At 45.2% G+C, this 21274-nt stretch overlaps 2 protein-coding genes across 12 annotated transcripts in view; one reads left to right on the top strand and one right to left on the bottom strand.

Annotated features, from left to right (window-relative positions):
- TCTN1 (tectonic family member 1) overlaps positions 1–14935 on the top strand; it is a 29069-nt gene extending 14134 nt beyond the window's left edge. Inside the window, exons 6-15 of one of the 4 annotated variants that reach the window (XM_079942384.1) lie at positions 501–610; positions 2046–2066; positions 6591–6734; positions 7851–7976; positions 8598–8814; positions 9262–9343; positions 10949–11111; positions 13173–13298; positions 13735–13879; positions 14797–14935. In XM_079942384.1, coding sequence (XP_079798510.1) covers positions 501–610; positions 2046–2066; positions 6591–6734; positions 7851–7976; positions 8598–8814; positions 9262–9343; positions 10949–11111; positions 13173–13298; positions 13735–13878 — 1133 coding nt within the window. In that variant the 3' untranslated portion in view covers position 13879; positions 14797–14935. Of the gene's footprint in view, positions 1–500; positions 611–2045; positions 2067–6590; positions 6735–7850; positions 7977–8597; positions 8815–9218; positions 9344–10948; positions 11112–13172; positions 13299–13734; positions 13880–14796 lie in introns of all 4 variants that reach the window. The other 3 variants (XM_079942387.1, XM_079942385.1, XM_079942386.1) reach the window with 3 other exon arrangements.
- A 186-nt stretch (positions 14936–15121) lies between these two features.
- Positions 15122–21274, bottom strand: part of HVCN1 (hydrogen voltage gated channel 1) — a 29146-nt gene continuing 22993 nt past the window's right edge. For all 8 annotated transcript variants that reach the window (XM_079942398.1, XM_079942395.1, XM_079942400.1 and 5 more), the window contains 4 exons: positions 19546–19650; positions 17737–17968; positions 15616–15728; positions 15122–15258 (listed from right to left, as the gene is read on the bottom strand). In XM_079942398.1, coding sequence (XP_079798524.1) covers positions 15193–15258; positions 15616–15728; positions 17737–17968; positions 19546–19650 — 516 coding nt within the window. In that variant the 3' untranslated portion in view covers positions 15122–15192. The remainder of the gene's footprint in view (positions 15259–15615; positions 15729–17736; positions 17969–19545; positions 19651–21274) is intronic.

Below are 21274 nucleotides of genomic sequence, written 5' to 3'. Positions count from 1 at the left end.
ATGTACTGAGATAGACTGAACTCCAAGATACATTGTTCAGTGAAAAAAACAAAGGGCAGAATATATATTGTGAGTTTGTTTCCAAAAGGGGAAAGAACTACTAAAAAAAAAAAATTTATACACGCACACACACATACATATACATATATATACATACATATATATACACATGCGTTTATTTGCGTAGGATATTTCCAGAAAGATACACAAGAAACTTCATGCTGACTGTCTCTGGGGAAGGGAACTGGTGGTTGCTGGGGGACAAGGGTTGGGGGGAGACTTCTCTCAATATCTTTTTGTGCCTTTTGAATTTTGAATCATGTGAATGTATTATGTATTTGAAAAATATTTTTTTAAACCCTATATTAAGCATATTATGTCTGTGTCGTAACTTTGCAGTTTTACTTAGATTACAATTTTTTAGTTACTGTTGGACAGTTAAAATTTTTCTTGTTTTAAAAATTTTTTTCCCTTTCCCTTGGGAATGCTACGATTTCCAGCATTTCTGGTTAACCAAGCTGTTAAGTGCACCAGAAGGATAAATTTGGAACAGTGTACAGAAATTGAAACCCTGAGCCTGGCTTATTACAGCAGCCCTAAAATTTTGAGGGTAAGAATTATTTTGAAGTGAAACTTGATTCATTGGGTTTATTTTCCGTTCTTTGTACCCTTTTAAAATATAAGTAGAGCATCATTTCAATACATGATTGACACTCAGAATTTTTCTTCTCCAGTTCTTTGGTATACTGATACCAAAGATATTGAAATAATCACTTAAAATAATTTTTATTTTTATATAGTTAGCTCATATTTTGCTGCCTTTTTTTTTGGTTTCATTCATTTTGATGGTAACCAATAGTCTGTCTCCTGAATTAAAATGACCTTTATTAATAACCAAAACCTTTAGAATTATAAAAACATCTTAATGTCTGTCACGGGAATGATCATGTTAGCACCACAGAGTTATCTTTCTGGTTGGCAGATGAAATAAACACCCAGGAAAGGACAGGAAATATGTTTGCTGGAGAAGAAGAGGCCCCTGTGTGAAGAGGCCCCTTCTTCCTGGTTACGGTGACTGAAGCCTGAACTGAATAGATGAGAGGCCACTGGCCTGCTTGGTGGGTGATGTGAAGGGCTGCAAGGGGAGAAGACAGTTTTCAGTGATTTAAAACTATATGATTATTTTGAAAGCCCCCTTCCCCTTCTGATTTCCGGAGTGTGGTGACGGGGGCGTCCATGGCACCTGTATTCATCTGGGCTTCAGTTTTCAGAATCAGGTTGAATCTTTCCTCTCCCTGCCCTTTCCCTCTCCCTCTCTCCTCAAAGTCAGCCATCTATGCCTGTGAATTCTTCCAATTCGTGTGACTTCTCACAGTTGTCCTGGAAGCATTCCCTCAGGCGTGCAGGCACAGTTCTTTTTCAGTTTAGCTCCCCCGCCCCACGTCCACTCATCCCCCTCCCCAAAGCTCCCATTAGCCTAATAGGGCATCTTGGGGTTAGAGAAGTGGGGTTGGCAGCGTGGGGACAGGAATGAAGGGAGGTGGAGCCCTTTAGGAAAAGAGTTCCAGCGGTGCTGGGGAGGCAGGAGCCTGGCCCCGAGGGGGCTTGGGCTACAGGCAGGAAGGCCACTTAGGAGACTGGACATTGCCTGGGCAGGCAGTGGTGTCCTTCCGATGAGGACAGGCGCAGCGCAAGTGACCAGGAGGATGGGAGCCATGTCTTCCCTACAGTGTTATGTCACTGATGACCATATGGAAAATACTGCACAATTACACTGAAGTGTGGAGGCTTCCTGAGACTAGCTCTGCTGGGCTGGTCTCCTGAGCTTCCATTCAGAAGGAAATGAATATAGAAGGGAAATGTAAAGTTATTATGACACAGATACAAAAAATATATAGGTGGCAAGTCTTGATTAAGGAAATTCTGTTTTCCTCTTTGAGAAGTCTTTAATAAGATGAATGTGCCCTTTAACCCACGGTCTGAAAAAGCAATAAAAATGCTTCTTTTTGTTGTACTTAACAAAATTTGTTGTTCTTTTTATCTAGGTGCCTGGTTCAGGAACAAAGGTAAGAGTACTTCTTAATGGAATTATTGTCTTACTTCGGGGCGTTTGAAATGAATACACTTATGGTCAGAAGGGTACCTTACTGCCAATAACAAAAACATTTGCCAAAAAGCAAGCAGAAATGAAATAGGGAAACTCCTTAGTAGACCATCCTTTTGCTATCACAAAAGGGTCAGATTTTCAAATTCCTTAGTTTTTGTAGTGCACACTTGTTCATGTTTAAATGACGTAGCTGTCTTGACTGACAATGGGTGTGATTGGCTTCTGTGATTTCAGGGCATCCCTTGATATCTTCTTGGCCTCTTGTCAAGAGAGCTGGCTAGCTCCCAGGATTCTGCCTGTCCAGTGTAGAAGATAGAAAGAAACCTTTTGCCCAGTGAATGTACACACCTGTGTAGGAGGTGTGCACTCTCAGTGTAGCTTCCAGTGTTGAGTTGCAGGTAGGTTCTATTCAAAGCCTTATGGCCCCAGCTCAGGGGCCCTATAGAACTGTGGTCAGGAGGCCACGGTCTCTTTGCAGATATGTCAGGGAGAAGTATGGTGGATCCACCTCTTACTCTTGGGGCTGCACCCTGTGCCTGCCTGTGAATACAGTCCCCAAGGAGGCCAAGGCAGTGGCCTTGTCGTAGTCTCCCAGAGCCTGTAGAATTGGTTGCCCTTGGTTCAAAGGTCAGCTTTGCTGTTGTTTTCTTGTGTGACATATGCCTCAGTCTCCCCAGTTGCAAGTGGATGGTAGGTCTCTGCTCCAGAGGCTTGATGTAAGGCTCGAGGGAGAATGCACATAATGTAAGACTTGGTGCTTGGTGCAGCAACTAGCACGCAGGAAGCACTGCGGACAGCAGTACCCACTGTGATTGATTTCATTACGTCTCTGGACACAAACATGTTTGAGGTAGGCATTTGGAAAGGAATGGTTGTGTGACTTTGGACTTCACAATACTGTGTGTGGGCCTGGATTTCCTCATCTGTGAAGGTGCTTTCAAACTTATTTCAGTTATAGTGCTTCTTCAAGTGAAAGAAGGGAGAGCCTTCCCTAGTGTGTAACATGGATTGAATCCAAAGCCCCTAGTTGGGGCTTCCCTGGTGGTGCAGTGGTTAAGAATCCGCCTGCCAATGCAGGGGACACGGGTTCGAGCCCTGGTCCGGGGAGATCTCACATGCCGTGGAGCAACTAAGCCTGTGCACCACAACTATTGAGCCTGCACTCTAGAGCCCATGAGCCACAACTACTGAGCCTGCATGCTGCAACTACGGAAGCCCACGTGCCTAGAGCCCGTGCTCCACAACAAGAGAAGCCACTGCAGTGAGAAGCCCGTGCACCGCAACGAAGAGTAGCCCCCGCTCGCCGCAGCTAGAGAAAGCCCACGCACAGCAACGAAGACCCAGTGCAGCCAAAAACAAGTAAATAAAAATAAATTGATTAATTTTTTTAAAAACCCAAAAAACAAAGCGCCTAGTTGGAGCAGGGGTGGGGTCCGAAGCCCTTTACCTGCCTGACCTCCCCATCTTTCTCCTTTCTTGGTCCCTGTGAGGAACCCTACAGCTCCCAGGGACCCAGTTTGAAAGTCATATAATAGACTAGCTCTCAAATACTTCCAGCCACTAAAAAGTGCCTTTATTATAGCATTCAAAGCTTGAACTGTCTGTGGGGACAACTGCCCTGTACGCCATATAGTGTTGGTACTAAGATGGTGCCTAGTAGGTACTGGGCACTCAGTGGGTTATGTGTTAATTGAATGACCAAGGATTGATTCAATCAAGAAGGGAAGACCTATTGTGAGGGATAATAGGACGTTACTCAAAGGCACGTACTATGTGCCAGGCACTGTTCCAAGTGTATGTGTGTCTGCAGTCCTTTAGTTGTCCCAGTGGTTCTAGGAGGTAGGTCCTGTTGTTGGCACTCTGGCATGTGAGTCACAAAGAGATGACTTAGCTTGCCCAAGGCTACACAGCGGGGAAGAGGCAGAGCTGGGACAAGAAACCAAGCTATCTGGCTCCAGAGACCTTATTCTTAACCGTGACATTGGACTAGCTCTACTGTGTGCCAAGCCCTGAGTTTGGAAGTTTCACACACGTTCTCTCTTTGCGTCCTATGGCCACACAGTCAGGAAGTGGCAGACTGCGACTTCCAACTCAGATCTGTGTGACACCAAAGCTTGTGCTCCGAAGGATATCAACTAATATCAGGGATGTGTTTAAATTCTTTTAAAGTGCAGCTTCCAAGGTCTGTTAGAGGATGAGGAATATAAAAATCGGATCCAGTCTCCCCATTAATGGAAGCCCATTGTGATTGCTTGGAATTATTGTCAATATCTATTGAACCATCAGTGAAAGATTGTCATGGCCCTGTAGTTTCATTGTTAAGTATGCTTTACTTCTTTGCCAGTGGGTAGTTTGGGAATGGGATATGATTGAATAGGACATTCAGGAAACCAGAAGAGCCGTACCATTTTCATTCTTGTGTCTGGTCCAGTGGATGGTGATATACTAGTGCAGCTCTTGCCACTTACACTCATCCATCAGTCTTTACAAAGCCAACTGAACCCTTCCGTTTCTGCCAGCCACACCCACACACCATGGGAATGGCTCCATCAGAGGATATGGAACGGTGTGCACTTTCTTAGAACACAGTATCATTGCTGAATCAGGGCCTGTTCAGATAAAGGAATCCAGGGTTATCTTTTGATGACTTGCTTAAGAGCTAATTAACTGGTAGCATGGGACTCCCTGCATAACTCTTTTTTTTTTTTTTTTTTTTTTTACGGTATGAGGGCCTCTCACTGTTGTGGCCTCTCCCGTTGCGGAGCACAGGCTCCGGACGCGCAGGCTCAGCGGCCATGGCTCACAGGCCCAGCCGCTCCACGGCATGTGGGAATCTTCCCGGACCGGGGCACGAACCCATGTCCCCTGCATCGGCAGGCGGACTCTCAACCACTGCGCCACCAGGGAAGCCCCCTGCGTAACTCTTAAACCCAGTGGTGCGACTTGTTATGCAGAGGATGTTGTGGTGACTGGTGTTGCCCTCCTGCGACTCCATCACATGACATCTAGTCTTTGCTTCTGAACCACGTCACGTTCTTATATTAGAGGTTTGACTTACAAGGATAGTTGCCGGTCTTCATGGTCATGGGAGCAGTATATAAAAACTCCTTGTTTATCTATAAAATTACAGCTTAAATACTTAATAATTTTGAATTATAAACAACGTAGTACATGGTTGAGGGCAAAGTTCAGAGCAATATGAACAACTAGATATAAATTAGATTCCTTCCTAAACAGTGGTTCTAAGAGCAGGCATTTAGAGCAAACATCAGACTTGTCTCATGGTACAAAGAGGCCAAAATATCTAGAGGTTTGAGCCATTTAAAGGATTGCTTGGTGCTTTGTCACTCTGCTGGCAATGGCCATAAGTGAAAAATGTCCTTTAATAGCATTGGTCTAACCAGGGCTTCCTGATTTTGCTTTAAAAATTTGTTTGTCTCTGTTTTTCTTACCCATGATCCTACCACCCATTGTGTGCGTGTGTAAGGGTGTGTGTAGAAGTTGTGTGTAAACTGGGTCAAGCATATATTCAGAGAGGTTGTGGGGCTTTAGGAGGATGGACCCTGGGATTGTGTGAAGAATGTGCACGTGCGTGTATACAGTGAGTGTGTTTATCAGTAGGAGCTGTGGTTTGGAGGTGAGAGTGTATGTGTGCATTTGATGGTGTGATGGGAGTTTGTGTGTATGTGTGTGTGTGTGTGTGTGTGTGTGTGTGTTTGTGATATAATTCACGTACTATAAAACTTACCATTTTAAAGTGTACAATTCAGTGGTTTTTGGTATATTCACAAGGTTATGCAATCATCACCAACATCTAATTCCAGAACATTCTCACCACCCCAAAAAGAAACCCTGTGCTCATTAGCAGTCACCCTTCATTCTACCCCAACCTTCTCCCCCAGCCCCTGGCAACCGCTAATCTACTTTCTGTCTCTATGGATTTGCCTATTCTGGACATTTCCTATAGATGGGATCATGTAGTACGTGGTCCTTTGTGTCTGGCTTCTTTCATTTGGCACAGTGTTTTCAGGATTCATCTATGTTGTAGCATGTGTTAGTGCTTCTTTCCTTTTTATAGATGATTCTTTTTATTTATGATATTCTTTTGTATGGATAGACCACATTTTATTTATCCATTCATCAGTTGATGAATGACAACTGGGTTATTTTCAGTTTTGGGCTATTAAGAATGCTGCTGTGAACATTTGTGTACACGTTTTTGTGTGAATATGTTTCCAGAGGCAATCACTTAACATTTTGAGTATATCCTTCTCAGATATTTTCTTTGTGAATGTATTCATGTGTTTACATATAAATATCTGTGTTTTTGCAAGTGTGGAATTCTAGTATGCATATTGTTCTATAGCACGCTTTTCCCTTCTTGGCAGTGTATCTGTGGAGGTGTGTTTCAAGTTTTTCGTTATTTTAACCCATTCACCTCTGTTGTGGTGTGTCTTTAATAATCCAGGACTTTACTTTGCAGGTCCCTATCACTGTTCAGTCCATCATCATTCAATCTCTAAATAAAACACTAACCCGACTGGAAGACACTGACACTGATGTATTGAGGCCGCTGGTTCTTGTCGAGGCTGGGCATGATAAAATCTGCACTAACATCATCCTTGAGGTAGGCGCCCAATTTGGCTTGAAAGTTTGCTCTGTTTGTGGGCGACTCAAGCTGCGTGGTGCTGAGGGGTAACTGGACGCCCTCCAAAGGGGGCTCTGGCCATCCGATGGTATCACTTTTCTTGTCTTGGCCTCCTACTTCCCTTTATCCTATCTCATCAGAGGTCGCTTCTTTGTCTCTGAAATAATCGTGTAATTTTTCTCCACAAACCTAGTAACTTACAAGGATACGTCAAAATTTGTTGTTGCTGCTGTTGTGTTTGTTTGTTTGGTTTTTTTTAGATGTTGGGAGTAGGAGTTTATTAATTTATTTATTTTTGCTGTGTTGGGTCTTTGTTTCTGTGCAAGTGCTTTCTCTAGTTGTGGCAAGCGGGGGCCACTCTTCATCGCGGTGCGCGGGCCTCTCACTATCGCGGCCTCTCTTGTTGCGGAGCACAGGCTCCAGACGTGCAGGCTCAGTAGTTGTGGCTCATGGGCCTAGTTGCTCCACGGCATGTGGGATCCTCCCAGATCAGGGCTCGAACCCATGTCCCCTGCATTGGTAGGCAGATTCTCAACCACTGTGCCACCAGGGAAGCCCCATGTTTTTTTTTTTAATATTTATTTATTTGGCTGCGCTGGGTCTTAGTTGCGGCACACAGGATCTTCATTGTGGCATGTGGGATCTTTTAGTTGTGGCATGCAGGATCTTTTAGTTGCAGCATGCGGGCTCCTTTAGTTGCGGCATGCAGGATGTAGTTCCCTGACCAGGAATCAAACCTGGGCCCCTGCATTGGGAGTGCAGAGTCTTAATCACTGAACCACCAGGGAAGTCCTGCTGCTGTTGTTTTAGCACATTTATCTGCACAGATAGGCTGATTACATTCTGCTCAGACCAACTGATTTGGAACTTATGTAATTGGGCACAGAAAGGCTTAGATGCCCCTGTCTGTCAGCTGGGGCTGATGCTGAGATAACACTTCCCATGATCCGATTGGACAGGAGAGAAAAGCTTTAACACGTGGAGAAGTGGGAAAGTATTTGCCTCCTAGATACATGTTTTTTTATCTGAGTTATTAATGCAGCTACAGAAATTTATTGGAAACAGGTGTATTTGAAGTATCATTTTGTTTTTTAGGTGAAGTATAGCCTCACGTATACAAATGCAGGTGAGATAATAAAAGCTGATGTCTTTGTTCTTCTGGGAGCGGTTAGCAGTGCGATGGTTCCATTCCAACAAAAGTTTGAAATTTATTTTATTCAGGTAAGTTTGATCAGTTTTGTATAAGTATGTAATTGCCAAGTATAAAGAAATCATGACTTAGTGGGGAAAAAAAAATCAAATTAGAAGTATTACCACTTCTAACCATTTGTATGGAACAAAGGACTTGCATGTATCCTGTGGAGCTTGTAATGAAATCAAGCCAGAGTCCTTGTATCTTTTCCATTTGGGAATAAGATGCTCTTCCATGTGAGCTTGTTCTTTTACAGCATGATGTACTCCTACACTCAGCAGATATATTTATAGTTCTGAGTAGGGAGAGAGATTCTTTTATTGGTTGGTAATCCCACATTATGAAAACCATTTCATTTTCTCTCTGCCATTTCCTTATTAAAATGAGAATTACTGGGCTTCCCTGGTGGCGCAGTGGTTGAGAGTCCGCCTGCCGATGCAGGGGACACGGGTTCGTGCCCCGGTCCGGGAGGATCCCACGTGCCGTGGAGCGGCTAGGCCCGTGAGCCATGGCCGCTGAGCCTGCGCGTCCGGAGCTTGTGCCCCGCAACGGGAGAGGCCACAACAGTGAGAGGCCCGCATACCGCAAAAAAAAAAAAAAAAAAAAAAAAAAAAGAGAATTACTTGGGGCATTTCTGCGTTGTCTTTCAGCAAAATACAAAGCCAGTTCCTCTCAGTGGAAACCCTGGTTATGTTGTGGGACTCCCGTTAGCTGCTGGATTTCAGCCTCAGAAGGGATATCCTTTTGGCACCATAGAGAAGCTTGATTTCCCTGTCCATGTGTGTGGGCTGCACTTCTTATTGCTGAGAGTCCTGAGGGCTGGACTCTCGCCAGAGCTTCCTGTGGGTGCCTCTGCCTGCACAGCAGGTAGGGCTGTGTGGAGCCTGACAGGGTGGAGCAGTACAGCGCAGGAGAGTGTCAGTGTCTTACAGTGAAAATCTTAAGACAGAAAGCTTGACAGACATTTAGAGGTATTTAATTTTATACTTAAACAGAGACTCTTAAACAAATTGAGTGATTTTGAAAATTTGGAGTTAATTTTGAAGGGCCTGTTTCTGAGAAGTTTTCTCCTGAGGATCTCCTAATCAAGGAAAATAGTTATAACTATTTTTTGCTTTCTTCTGGGAAATAACTGTCAAAATTCCCGAGACCTAGAGAAAGGGATATTTGGGTCTCTCCCATGTGACTCATATGACACCATCTCTTAAGAATCAGCTGCTTTAGTACTGGGCAACTCCCTTAACCTTCTGTGAATGTCTGGGATTATGCAGACCACGAACAGATACGGACAACTTACTCTTCTTCGTAGCACAGCTGAGCAAGACTGCTTAGCAATAGCGGGGATCCGGACCCCAGTATTATTTGGTTACAACATGCAATCTGGCTGTAAACTCAGGTAAGAGAGTAACTTGCTTCTGTTGGAGCCCATTTGTGTTGATCAGAAAACAAAGCATTCTTACCCTTTGCATTTTAATCAGAACTCTGCATCAGCTGACAGGCTCATTAGCATTATTATTAGTGGGTAGTAGCAACAGTAACAATAACTTACAATGTTGTAGTTTTGGTTTTCTAATTTTAATTCTCATAACCGTAAACCATTTGTCATGATTCAAAGGAAAGTGTTACAACCCTTGCGCTTATCAAATATGGCAGAGTAAAAATCTCAAGGCTTCGTATGTTTTGTTTCTAAGGTGGCATAGCTCTTGAGTTCATAGCAAAAATATGTTCTCTGCAAGTCCTTCCTTTATTTCTGAATTTTAATGTACTCAGCACAACAAACCCAATGAGAGGCAGCCTGAATGTGATCTGTTTTTAATTTATCTTTTTATTATCAAACATAATGTAAAATGTCAAACAGCTCTTCATGGCTTGTTCTAAAGACAGCAGTTCTTACCTTCATTTCCCCCATCCCAGAGACAATCACTTGCAACTCTTACAGCTGATTTTTTGGAAATTTACCCCCAAATATTTAAATAACCCACACGTAATGCTACTTCTTGATTTTTTTGGTTTTATGACTTATTTATTTTTAATTTTAATTTTTTAATTCAAGTATAGTTGATTTATAATTTCAGGTGTACAGCAAAGTGATTCAGTTATATTCTTTTCAGATTCAGATTCTTTTCCGTTATAGGTTATTACAGCAATTGAACATAGTTCCCTTTGCTATACAATAGGCCCTTGTTGCTTATCTATTTTATTATGACTTTTTTTATTTATTGAGCTCCCACTGTGGAGGATGAAGATTTGGCTCTTTCTCCTTTGATCCCCTACCCCACCACCCGCTCACTTCCCATCCTTATGTCTCCCCAGGGTATCTACATCATTATTTTGGTTAGACCAATATTCACCATTTACATCATTCTGATTGCTTTAGACTAGCATTTCTCAAAGAGGGTTCCATGGGATACATTTCCATAACATGTCAGTAGGGGTAAGTCTGTGGTCCAGTATGTTTGGGAAACACCAAATTAAAGTTAAAAACATGATTCCTTACTAAGTAAGCACTTCTCAGAGTCTTCAGTACACCAGTGTACTTCAGGGGGGACATGGGTATGCAATAGTTCCCAAATTTTTGGCCATGGAACCCTTCTTGTACAGAGCCTCTCCATGGAATACAGTTTGGGAAACATTGTTTTGGATTCATCTCCCTGGCCAACCAAGATTTCACAAAGTGAGAGACACTTTCACTTCAAAAAATCCCCTTTTAGAGAGTGAGAAAAGAAACTAGAGAGAATATGCGTGTTGTTGAGGGCTGTAAAAACTGCAGGTACGATATTCTATAATCAGAGATGTTATGGGTACTAACACTGTATTAAAGTGATGCATTTCACAGTTGTAACATAAAGGCTAATACCTTGTCTCTCATTTTTTAGTACTTTTTTTGTGTACCAGAGAAATGTCAAAATAAAATATGACCCTGACACTTATTTAAAAAAAAACCAAAAAACTGCAGGTCTGAACAATCACCTCATTCGGTTGATCTTGTTTCCTTTCCCAGACTGACCAAAGCTATCGCGTGTAGGCTGGTAGCGCAGAAGGTGGAGAGCCTGCTGAAGGGCCAGGGCTTCCCAGATTATGTGGCCCCTTTTGGAAATTCCCAGGCCCAGGATGTGCTGGACTGGGTACCCGTCCACTTCATCACCCAGACGTCCCACATGAAGGTAAAGGGGGAGAAGTTGAAGGCCACATGCTAGTGGTCTCTCCAACGTGCACCTGCCCCTCACTGTGGGGAGGTAGAGGCAGTGGGGGAGCTGGCGGTGGGGGGCTCTGGGTAGGAGCTTGGGCTTTGTCGTTAGATGAGCCTGGATCTTGAACACTGATTTTGCCCCTAGTTAGCATTGTCGCCTTTGGCCAGTGGTTTTACAGGTTTGAGCCTCTGTTTCCTCATCTGATAGCTATATTACTGACCTCATGGACTTGTTGAGAGTTAAATGAGGTAACATTCATGGTGCCTAGTGGTCACTCCATAAATGGAAACCACTACCAGTCACCATCCTATTCCTTGTTGGTGTTATGTAAGGCCTTCTCTAGGCATCGTGATATGATAGGTAAATGTCAGAACTGTTTCAACAAGACTTCCGTCTGCACAGCTGTCCCATCCGTTGTTCCCTGGTCTATAAAAGCAGTCCACATGTCAGAGCTTTCAATTCTAAAGTTCCCAGAAGAGTTTAATGGAAGTTGACGTCCTCCAAATAGGTTCTGGATCACGTGCGGTTCTTCTGCCCACCTTTTTCTTTTGTCTCAGCAGTCAGAGTGTGGGCCAGCCCCCGTCACCGCAGGCGTGCTCCCCATCTTATCCTTTAATTGCCCGGCTTTTTCTTGTCACAGTTTCTTCAGGCCTCTCATTACCTGCTTAGCACATTTATAGCGTGGGGATAATGGGGGTGAGGACTAGCTCCGATCCTGCCCTCCCCACCGAGTCCCCAGCAGGGACCCGTGGTTACTCAGTCCCTGCTGTTCACCTAAGTCTTGGCTCAGCTCTGCTGCCTCAGTGAACCAGGCAAATTGCTTCTAGTTTCTCAGAGATGGTTAAGACATCCAGTTATTACTTATCCCTCAGAAGGGAAGACATAGGTTGAGGGGAGAGGGGCAGCAGTGCAGACACTAGCACTGCTGGGGTCTGTGCTGGTCAGGGAGCTCAGAGGGCCTGGAACGGGTTTTGTACCAGCCTTCTAGGCATAGCCAGCACGAGAGCATCTGCTAAGCTCAGTTGATACCAGCTGCGTGTTGCATCTTTTCCTAATAACAGGATATTCTCAAGGATTTTTCAGCTTGCAAATTTCTTAAAAGGCAGTTTTAAGCCAAGGAATTCCACCCGTGCCTTTTTGGCAGGCACCAAATTTAGCAGGCCTGCTAGCTTTTCATGCCCTAAAGAGATGTATTTTTTTAAACTTTTTATTGTGGAAAAATTTCACACACAAAAGTAGAATACTCCAGTGGAACTCCATCTCCCCGTTGGGCAGCTTCAACATTATTACATTTGCCAATTGATGAGACTGTAAAGGCAGGAGAGAGGTCTGGAAGGCCCCCTTGCCCATTTTCCCCTTGGGGCTGAGCAAACAGGGGTCCTGGGCAGAGGCCTCAGGCCCAGGTCCCAGTGTCTAGCCTGAACTCGGGCAGCTTCATTGTGGCACCAGTGCTCTCGGTGCAGAGGGAGAGTTAACATCTGTGACAGCTTAAGATGCCGCCTGTATACCCCCATGTAGCATCTTAATTGCCAACGGATGAAATCAGATAAGTGACAAGGAAGCACTTAAATTTCCTCTAAGTGCATTTTAACATGATATGCAGTCAGGTTTAATTTCTGTCTGTTAATAATACCGTTCTCCCTCTCCCCCCTCCCCCCGTGCCAACTTCGCTCCTGAAGTATCTCTGAGGTAGATGTAAACAGGCAGGTGCAGTTAGAGCTGTTAAGGCCCTGGAGGTTCCACAGTTGGGTATTGGGGTTACCACAGCTGCCAGGTAATGCTGGCCTCTTTAGAGATGGGAAGGGATGGAAAAATTATGCTTTAGGTGTTAAAATATTTTTGGAGCATTGAGTACTTTAAAATATGTGCTTTTTCTAAGCTGTTTTTATCTGAACTTCTAGAGTCTATTCATCCTCTTGTTCAGAACATTTTGTAATATGTGAAACATTTTGTAATTAAAACCCTGAACTGCAGATTAAGTTTGACTTGAGGTTGTTTAATACTCAAATTGATTAATGGCATTTTGTTTGGCAGGATTCTTGCCAGCTCCCAGTGGCGTTGGCTATAGAAGTGAAGTGGACTAAATACGGATCCTTATTGAACCCACAGGCTAAAATCGTCAATGTAACTGCAAATCTGATTTCATCCTCGTTTCCTGAGGTAGGCCTAATTTTAAAGGTATAGGTTAAGACACGAGTCCAGACAAAACTGTGATAGGTGAGATTTATTTTGTAAAAAAGATAATTAAAATTTAAACAATCTGGATTCTTAAAACAATTTAGCAGTCATTATCTTTTATTTGGAGAAAAAACTCCCCTGAACACAGGGGTTTTATTCACATTAACATTCTTGTTTAGACTTGATCTTTTAAAACTCTTGTCTTAAGTTGTGAATGACATCGATGTGTTAGGACAACCTGAGTGAAAATTGTATCTCTCCTCTGAGTTAATGGCTGATTAGCCCTCCACGTACCTACCAGATTCATGAACCAACAGTGGTTGGGTGAGGAAGGAAATGAAAGCTGTCCCATCTTTGTTATCCTGGTGAATACACTGGAGGGTAGGGCTTGCATCACTCTGATTTTTTTTTATTACAGACCAACTCAGGAAATAAAAGGACAATTCTTATTTCCACTGCGGTTACTTTTGTGGATGTGTCTGCACCTGCAGAGGCAGGCTTCAGAGCTCGCCCAACCATCAATGCTAGGCTGCCCTTTAATTTCTTCTTCCCATTTGTTTGACGTAAGTCATTAAATAGGGAAACTACACCACACCTGCCTAATCAAGCGCGTGTGGGGCCCAGGGCTCCTTGGAGACATCCCACTTTATTATACGTATAACCCTTGAGGTTGCCCCCAGACCGACACACTTCCCCTCTCCACTCACTTCCCTCCTCTCTTTTCTCCCTTTGGGAATTTCATTCTACTTGCTTTGACTTTAGAAGGGGTCTGGCTTGGCCATTTCCAGTACTCTCAGTACATAGGTCATATGCGGGAGCCAAGTTGCACCTTTGGGAAGAACGTAAAGAGAACAGACCTTGAAGTAGTGCAGGCGTTGAGGGTTTATCCAGTTTATTCATCCCCTGCTTTAATGTGAGTTATTTTTTAAAATATTATTTTTAGTGCTCGCTTCGGCAGCACATATACTAAAATATTATTTTTAGTTCAGGCTTTTCAGGTCCCGTTAAAATGAGTACAAAAATAGCAAGTGGTATAAAATCATGCAAGTAGAGTACAAGGCCTCACGAGGGGATCTTCCCCCAAATGTCACGTTAATTACAGTGGAGTCTTGGGTCTAATTGCTACTTCTGTACCAGGCACTGACGCTAGCTTGCTCTCCAGCTAGTGGGCCGGTATAGGATGCCACAGAGTGATTCCAAGCAGTTGAACCTAGAAAGAATACAGTAGGAGGGCCTGCGGGAAGGAGAGAGTTTATTTTATACATTAATTGTACAGTAATTGAGAAAAATGTTGTCAGGGTGCAGAACTGGGTGGAGCCAGCTAAAAGTTGGAGGACGCAGAGGAGGGGCTGGGTACTTGAGAACAAGCCCCTTGGGGGACATTGTGATTAGCTCTTTAGAACAGCTTGGAAATAGAAAATATTCTTCTAGCATGTGCTGATAGCTAAGGTAGCTCTCTTTTTTCTCTTGTGTCTTTCAGAGTGGGCATATGAAAGGATGCACTGGTTCCTTACTATACGTGTGAACTGTGAAGACTGTACATTTGATGAGATTAAGTTTTATATACAGCTAGTAATTGTCCAGCTTGTTGTTCATTTTCAAGCAAGAGTCAAGTGTTCAGCATGAGAAAAATATAGTTTATGATACATTTGTTAAACAGTGTGGGGTGGGAATGGGATGGGACATTCTCAGTCACACCAAGGAAGAAATAGAGCCTCTGAAAGACTGTGTCCCCCAGAATCCGAGCTGGCAGCAGTGAGACAAAGCCATCAAAGCAAACCTCTCCCCAACGTGGCCCCAGGAGGGGCGGCTGTCTTCCTCGTCACAAGCCCGTGAGGCAGGTCTTCCCTTTGGGGTGGGTGGAGCAGGTATGCCTCTAGTTCACCTCACCAAGAAGTCCATGCTGTCTCAATAGCTTGTTAAGTCTTTCAATTTCTTGTTCCTGTTATTACAAAAAGCAGACAAATAATTTACTTCTGAGCCTCACCAGGGATGTGGCAGTCACACAGTGAGCCGCAGACATGCACAGGGAAGCAGAGCTGAATGAAAGCCATACTCCTCATGCAATCAGTCAGCCGGGGCCCAGCAGCGATGGCAGTGAGGAGAGAGACCTGGCAAAGCTGCAGGGAAGGAGGCAACGCCTAAACTGAATCCAAAAGGACGAGGAAGGCCTGACCGAGGGAAGTGGGCTCCAGGCTAAGGGCACTGAGTGAGCAGAGGCCTGGCCTGGAGAAGCTCAGTGCTGGAGGGAGGGAACGATCTGTGTTCACAGAGGGCATTTTCCCAGACACCTTCTTACCTTCTCAGAGCAGCTGAATTCAAGGTGTTGGATCTTGGTGGCCAGTTGTATATTTATCTGTTTTAACCTTAGTAGCTGCCGTTCAGAACGTGTCTTAACCGAGATAATTATCCCTGAAAAATAATTGCGAGGGTCTCCATGATACTGGTCTCTAATTTAGCCCCTTGGGAAAAAAACTGTATTCCTTACAAATGTATAACTGGGAAGAGTGGTGACAAGTAAAACAGTCATCATGGCTTAAAGGCATCAGAACTAGGAGGGTCAGAGTTTTCATTTCTGAGCTACTCAGTACCCAGCTGTGAAATACTTCTTTGGCTTTTCTGGTGTGAGAAATCCTTAAAAATAATCACTGACCAGATGAAGGTTAAGCTCCTTAGTAGGGGGCAGTTCACAACAGTCTTGCTACTTAGCAGCAGTTGTTCGAAAGGCACTAAGTGCAAGCCTGGAAATGCTCAAGCTTGGGGTTGGGACTGTCACTTTGCCAACTTTCTGCCTCCAGAGCTGTGGCCAGTTGTCAGACTATGACCTGCATCTTGGCTTGGGGGCTGGCGGGGGGGGCTCCCAAATGCCCACACCACACTGCAGACACGGCCTCAAAGACTGGGCTGCAGTAGGGCTGCTCTGCCCCTTTCCAAGTGTGAGTGACAGAGTCTGGACCTTCCCCCACACGTGTGGCGCCCACAAGGCCTGGGAGTAGCCGCCTCTGGTCCACAGTGTTCCTGGTTGTCTCACTGAATCCGGTTTAGCCTTGTGTTGCTTCAGTCACGCTACTAAATTTGATAGCAGTGTAATAACGGGCAATAGCCAGTCATATGCCTCGCTGCCATTTAGACAAAGAAAATGAACAAATCTCACAACAGTGTGATGTAAGAGTACTGGGTAGTAACTGCTTCATGAGTCATTTATAATCAGTCATGGTCTATCTACCTCACATAACCTTTGCAGAGAGTATTTTTCTGTTAGATTAGATGAAAAAATCGACATAAGCATCTAAAATATTATCTGAAAAGCCTCCATTATTTCCTTTGACAGAACCCAAATAAAGGTTCTTAATAGGCTTTACTTTAATCACTAGGTCTGAACTGGCCGCCCCCAAAGCCCACATGCCCGACAGAGCCGCTCTCACAGCCCTTTCCCCGGCCAGGTGGCACCACAGCAGGCGGCCACAGCAGGGGATGGGCCTGCTTCCAACAGGCTGCACTGTCGCTTAGTCAGTCTCCTGACAGCGACCCACAGCCCGTCGTGTTGGGCACTAGTCTAGGGATTCCCAACCCTGCTGGACACCCAGTCACCTGGGAGTGCTTCACAGACGGACATCTCCCTCTGGGCTCCGCACCAGACTCTCCCCTTAAAGTGTCGAGGGTGATTCTGATGCGGCAAGTCTGAGGACAGGCATTTGATCAACTCTGACTAGTTCGCTGATGGCTGAACCGCTAACCAGTCACTAGGTCCACATAAAACCACAGCACAAATGGCTTCTCTGACATGGAGGCTCCCTGCACCAACAGAGAGTGTGTGAGGAAGAGGATCTGTACCTGAAATACGGTAAAGCAGTATTTCCCCAAGTGTGTCCTCCAGAGCCAGAGTCTACAGCACGCTCATAGGTGTTATTTCCTCCCAAAGTGTTGAACTGGTCAACTTGGAAAACAATTACAGTTCTCAGAGCCTTCATCATGCTAACTCGTGTTGTGACTTTCTCAAAGGGGGCAGAGTCTAGTGTACAGCATTTCTCAGCTTCCTTGCTCCCCTTCCGAAGGTGCCCCTCCCAAGGTGGGATGGGGTTTGGTAGAACACTCTCCAGGAAACACCAAATGAAAAACAAAGGTGCTTTGGGAACCAAGCTGGCAGGGATTGATCAGGGATTAGTCTAACCCTTGCCATAACCATCTTTCAGTAATCATAGAAATGAGAGTCTGAAGGAGAAAGGCACTTCCTCTCAGAGAACACGTCCTGGTGTCAATTTGTAGCCACAAAGGTGACGGTGGGACACCAAATCAGACCATGTTTCTCTTGGTTGCCAAGAGGAGGAGGACCAGGGCCTCTGCGCCCCTTCCAGGCTCCACCCACTGTCCCATCCCCCGCCCCCCCCCCCCCCCCAGCCCAGGAGCACAGGGGACATACCGTTGATGATCCGGGCCACCCGCCACAGGCGGAGCAGAATCAGCAGCCCTAGAGCCTCAAACTCATGCTCCCGGAAAAGGAGGACAACGTCGAGGATGAAGGAAACCACCACGACGATGGCGTCCAGGATTTCAAACTTGTGGTGAAAGAACTCCAAGCAGAAGACAAATATTTTAAAGAAAATCTCCATCATAAAAAAGGTCAAGATGGCAATGCTCATGTAGTGGAACACCTGAAGGGGACAAGGAGATACAGAGTAGACTCAGGCTGTCATGGGCTGGGGCAGGTCACACGGACGAGCTGGCCTTGAATGCCCCTGCCCAGTCACCGAGAGAATCCATTCATTTGACCAATCGCAAATTCCTGCCAGCACCAGGTGCTGTTCTCGGGCCGGACTGTGGCTGAGAACAGCACACACGTTGCTCTCTGAAGGGCAATGGGGCAATGGCAGTTGAAAACATCCGCCATGCCCTTTGGCCCTGCAAAGCTCACGCGTGCACAAAGACAGTAAGGATATTTACTGCAACATCATTTGCAGAACAAAAGATTTTCTACATTGTTTGGAGAACAACAGAAACGTCCACTAGACTAGGGCACTTGTTAAATGCATTATGGTATCTCCACATGGAGCATTACGCAATTGTTCAAAAGACCAAGGCTGATCCGTATGTATCGACTAGAAATGATGGTAAGATGGTAAGTGAAGAGAGTTCCCAGATCTTGATTTATAAATACTAGCCTTCACTAAAGTAACCTTTTCCATTCTGGGGCAGGGAAAGTACGAATGAGCTGGGACATCATCATCCAGGGCCAGAAAACAAGGAAACGCTCAAAGGCTATGGAGTCATGTCAAGAGGACGGAGCAGTCAGCTTGAAGAGGCTCACAGTGACCAAATTTGGGACAGTTTGGATATTTAGTATTTAGGGGCGAAGTGCCGTGATGTCTAACTTACTTTTGAATGGTCAGACAAAAATAGATGGGTGTGGGGTGTGTTTGTGGATACATATATATATATAAAGAAAGCAAATACAGCAAAATGTATATTTGCCACTTTTCATAATAAAAAGTAAAGAAAAAGGCACAAGACAGTGAGTATAGGAGGTATATTACTGATTCTATTAAACAACAGGGAGAGGAAAGATAATCATCTATGGGAGGACTTGGGTTGGCACAGAAGAAAACGTTAACGGCTGCCGTGGTGAAAGGGGCCATGAGTAGGAAGGAGGTTTAATATTTTCTGCCTGCTCTTTTACCATTTGAAAAGACATTTTTGCATTGTCCACTGAATTTTTTTCAAAGGGTGTGGGGAGATGCTTTTAAGCCCCTGGCCTTCTCCCCAGTTACTGGTGATGGGCCGCACAATGCATTTTCAGTGTGTCCACTGCCCTTTGGGTGAATGTCTGGGACGGGCTCAGGCAGGAACTGTGAATCAGGGAATAAATGGTGGGCACATCCCCCCCAAATGGCTCCAGCACAGGGACCACATCAGAATGTTGACAGGAGGAAAAACAGCTCGTCTTCCTCTGGGGGATGGGAAGGAATCATGCTCCTGGTTTGATAATCAGTGACAAACTCCAGCTCAGTGGTCTAGGATAGCTCAAGGTTCAAGCCATCAAGTGACTTGAGGAGGTTTCCTGCTTGTAGTAAATTCGTATCTATAATTGGGAAAGGAAGACATTTTCTCTGCTCTTTGACTGAAAGCACCCAATCAAACTACCCTCAAATAGGCCTGGTTACTCCAAGGCAGGTGCTGCCCCACCCTGCTCACCCACAGAGTGAACCACATTAAAGGGCTGCGGACACACTACCCTGGCGGCATAGTTATTCTTGTCAGGCTGGATGATCTTTAGGTCCAGAACGAGCTCGGCGAGCACCAGGAGGGCATCCAGAACGACCAGGCAGATGATGATAACCTGTGGACCAAGGGAAGAAGCAAGAAACCATGAGACCTAAATGGGGACCCTCCTTTCATCTTTAAGGGCTGGAAACATCTGAGTGAAACCACTGGGGAAAGACGCCAAGGATGGTAGGCCACTGCCCACAGCCCGAGCGCCCTGCAGGGAGCCTGCTGGGGGCCAGCTCCTCTGGACAGGAGCCCCTCCTTCCAGCCCTGGGCAGTGCCTGTCCTCCTAAAGCCTCCGTGTGGCCCAGTGACTGACCCTCGGTCACCATTGGTCTTTATCTTACTCATAAATTCACTGCTTCTCAGCATCTCTCCAACCAAACTGCTAATTCCTAGATGGCAAAATATACTAAAGTTTCTAAAAGCATTTATTTTTCTAGTTCTGGGGATTGCTCTTGCCAGGGTACGCCCAGAACAGATGCTCAATAAGCAATTTAAAATTTAAAACATCCAGCCTCAGAGATATGGCCTCCTCCAGGCAGCTGGGTTAGAGTGACGTCCACTGTGCCCATGAAACAGCTTCTGGCTGGAGCCGTGAGGTACCCACCCCAACTCCCATGTGCTCGCTGGGAGTGAAGGGGGAGGGAGTCCTGCGTCTCCTGGAGAACAGAGAAGAGCTGCTGTAGGAAAGACAATCCGGTGGGTTTTGTGACCTGCTGGAGGGGGGAGGAAGGTGGGAACCAGGGTGAAGTGAGTGGGTGGTCTTATCAATGGCAGTGGGGGTAGTCATGGTGACGGAGGTGGTGATGATGGTGAGGACATTAAAGGTGGGGTGGAGGTGACGGCATTTGGGGAGACCCTGGGGATGACATGGTGGTGGTGGAAATGGCAGCAACGGGAGGAACCCCAAAGGACACTGCGTGACCCTTCTCTTCCCTTGGAAATACTGGACCATCACTTACTTCCCCCAGGGCCTTGCCTCTTACACTCCCAGGTAGATAGATTTTGATCTCTGAAAATTAATCTGCCATTATCTTGGCAGTTTCTACAGTTTCAGGGTGAAATTAAACAAGTTCAGGCCTATAAAGAGTGGACTCTTAAACCTTTTGACCATTTCAACCTGTAGTAATTATTTCAGTAATTAAGTATTTGATGACATGGTTTATTGTGAAAATTGTATGGCAAAGTGCTTTGTAATGAAGTTTTCAGACAAATCCAAATTCAGTAGCTTAGTAAAGGTTCAAGGGACTTCCTTGGTGGCTCAGTGGTTAAGAATCTGCCTGCCAATGCAGGGGACGTGGGTTCGATCCCTGGTCCGGGAAGATCCCACATGCCACGGAGCAACTAAGCCTGTGCACCACAACTACTGAGCCTGCGAGCCACAACTACTAAGCCCGTGTGCCACAACTACTGAAGCCTGCACGCCTAGAGCCCGTGCTCCGCAACAAGAGAAGCCACCGCAATGAGAAGCCCGTGCACTGCAAGGAAGAGTAGCCCCTGCTCGCCACAACTAGAGAAAGCCCATGCACAGCAACAAAGACCCAATGCAGCCAAAAAAATACTCAAGCCTCAGGTGAGGTCTTTCTTTCCTTCTTTCTTTCCTCCCTCCCTCTTTGGTTTTTAGACCTAAAGGGATCTAAGAGCTCATCTGGTCTAAAACCAAGGCACAGAGTTATTAAAAACAGACTGAATAT

The sequence above is a fragment of the Stenella coeruleoalba genome, assembly GCF_951394435.1.
Source record: "Stenella coeruleoalba genome assembly, chromosome: 14".
NCBI classification, from domain to species: domain Eukaryota; kingdom Metazoa; phylum Chordata; class Mammalia; order Artiodactyla; family Delphinidae; genus Stenella; species Stenella coeruleoalba.
Note: the sequence above shows the minus strand (reverse complement) of the source record. Positions and strands in the feature narration are given on the sequence as shown.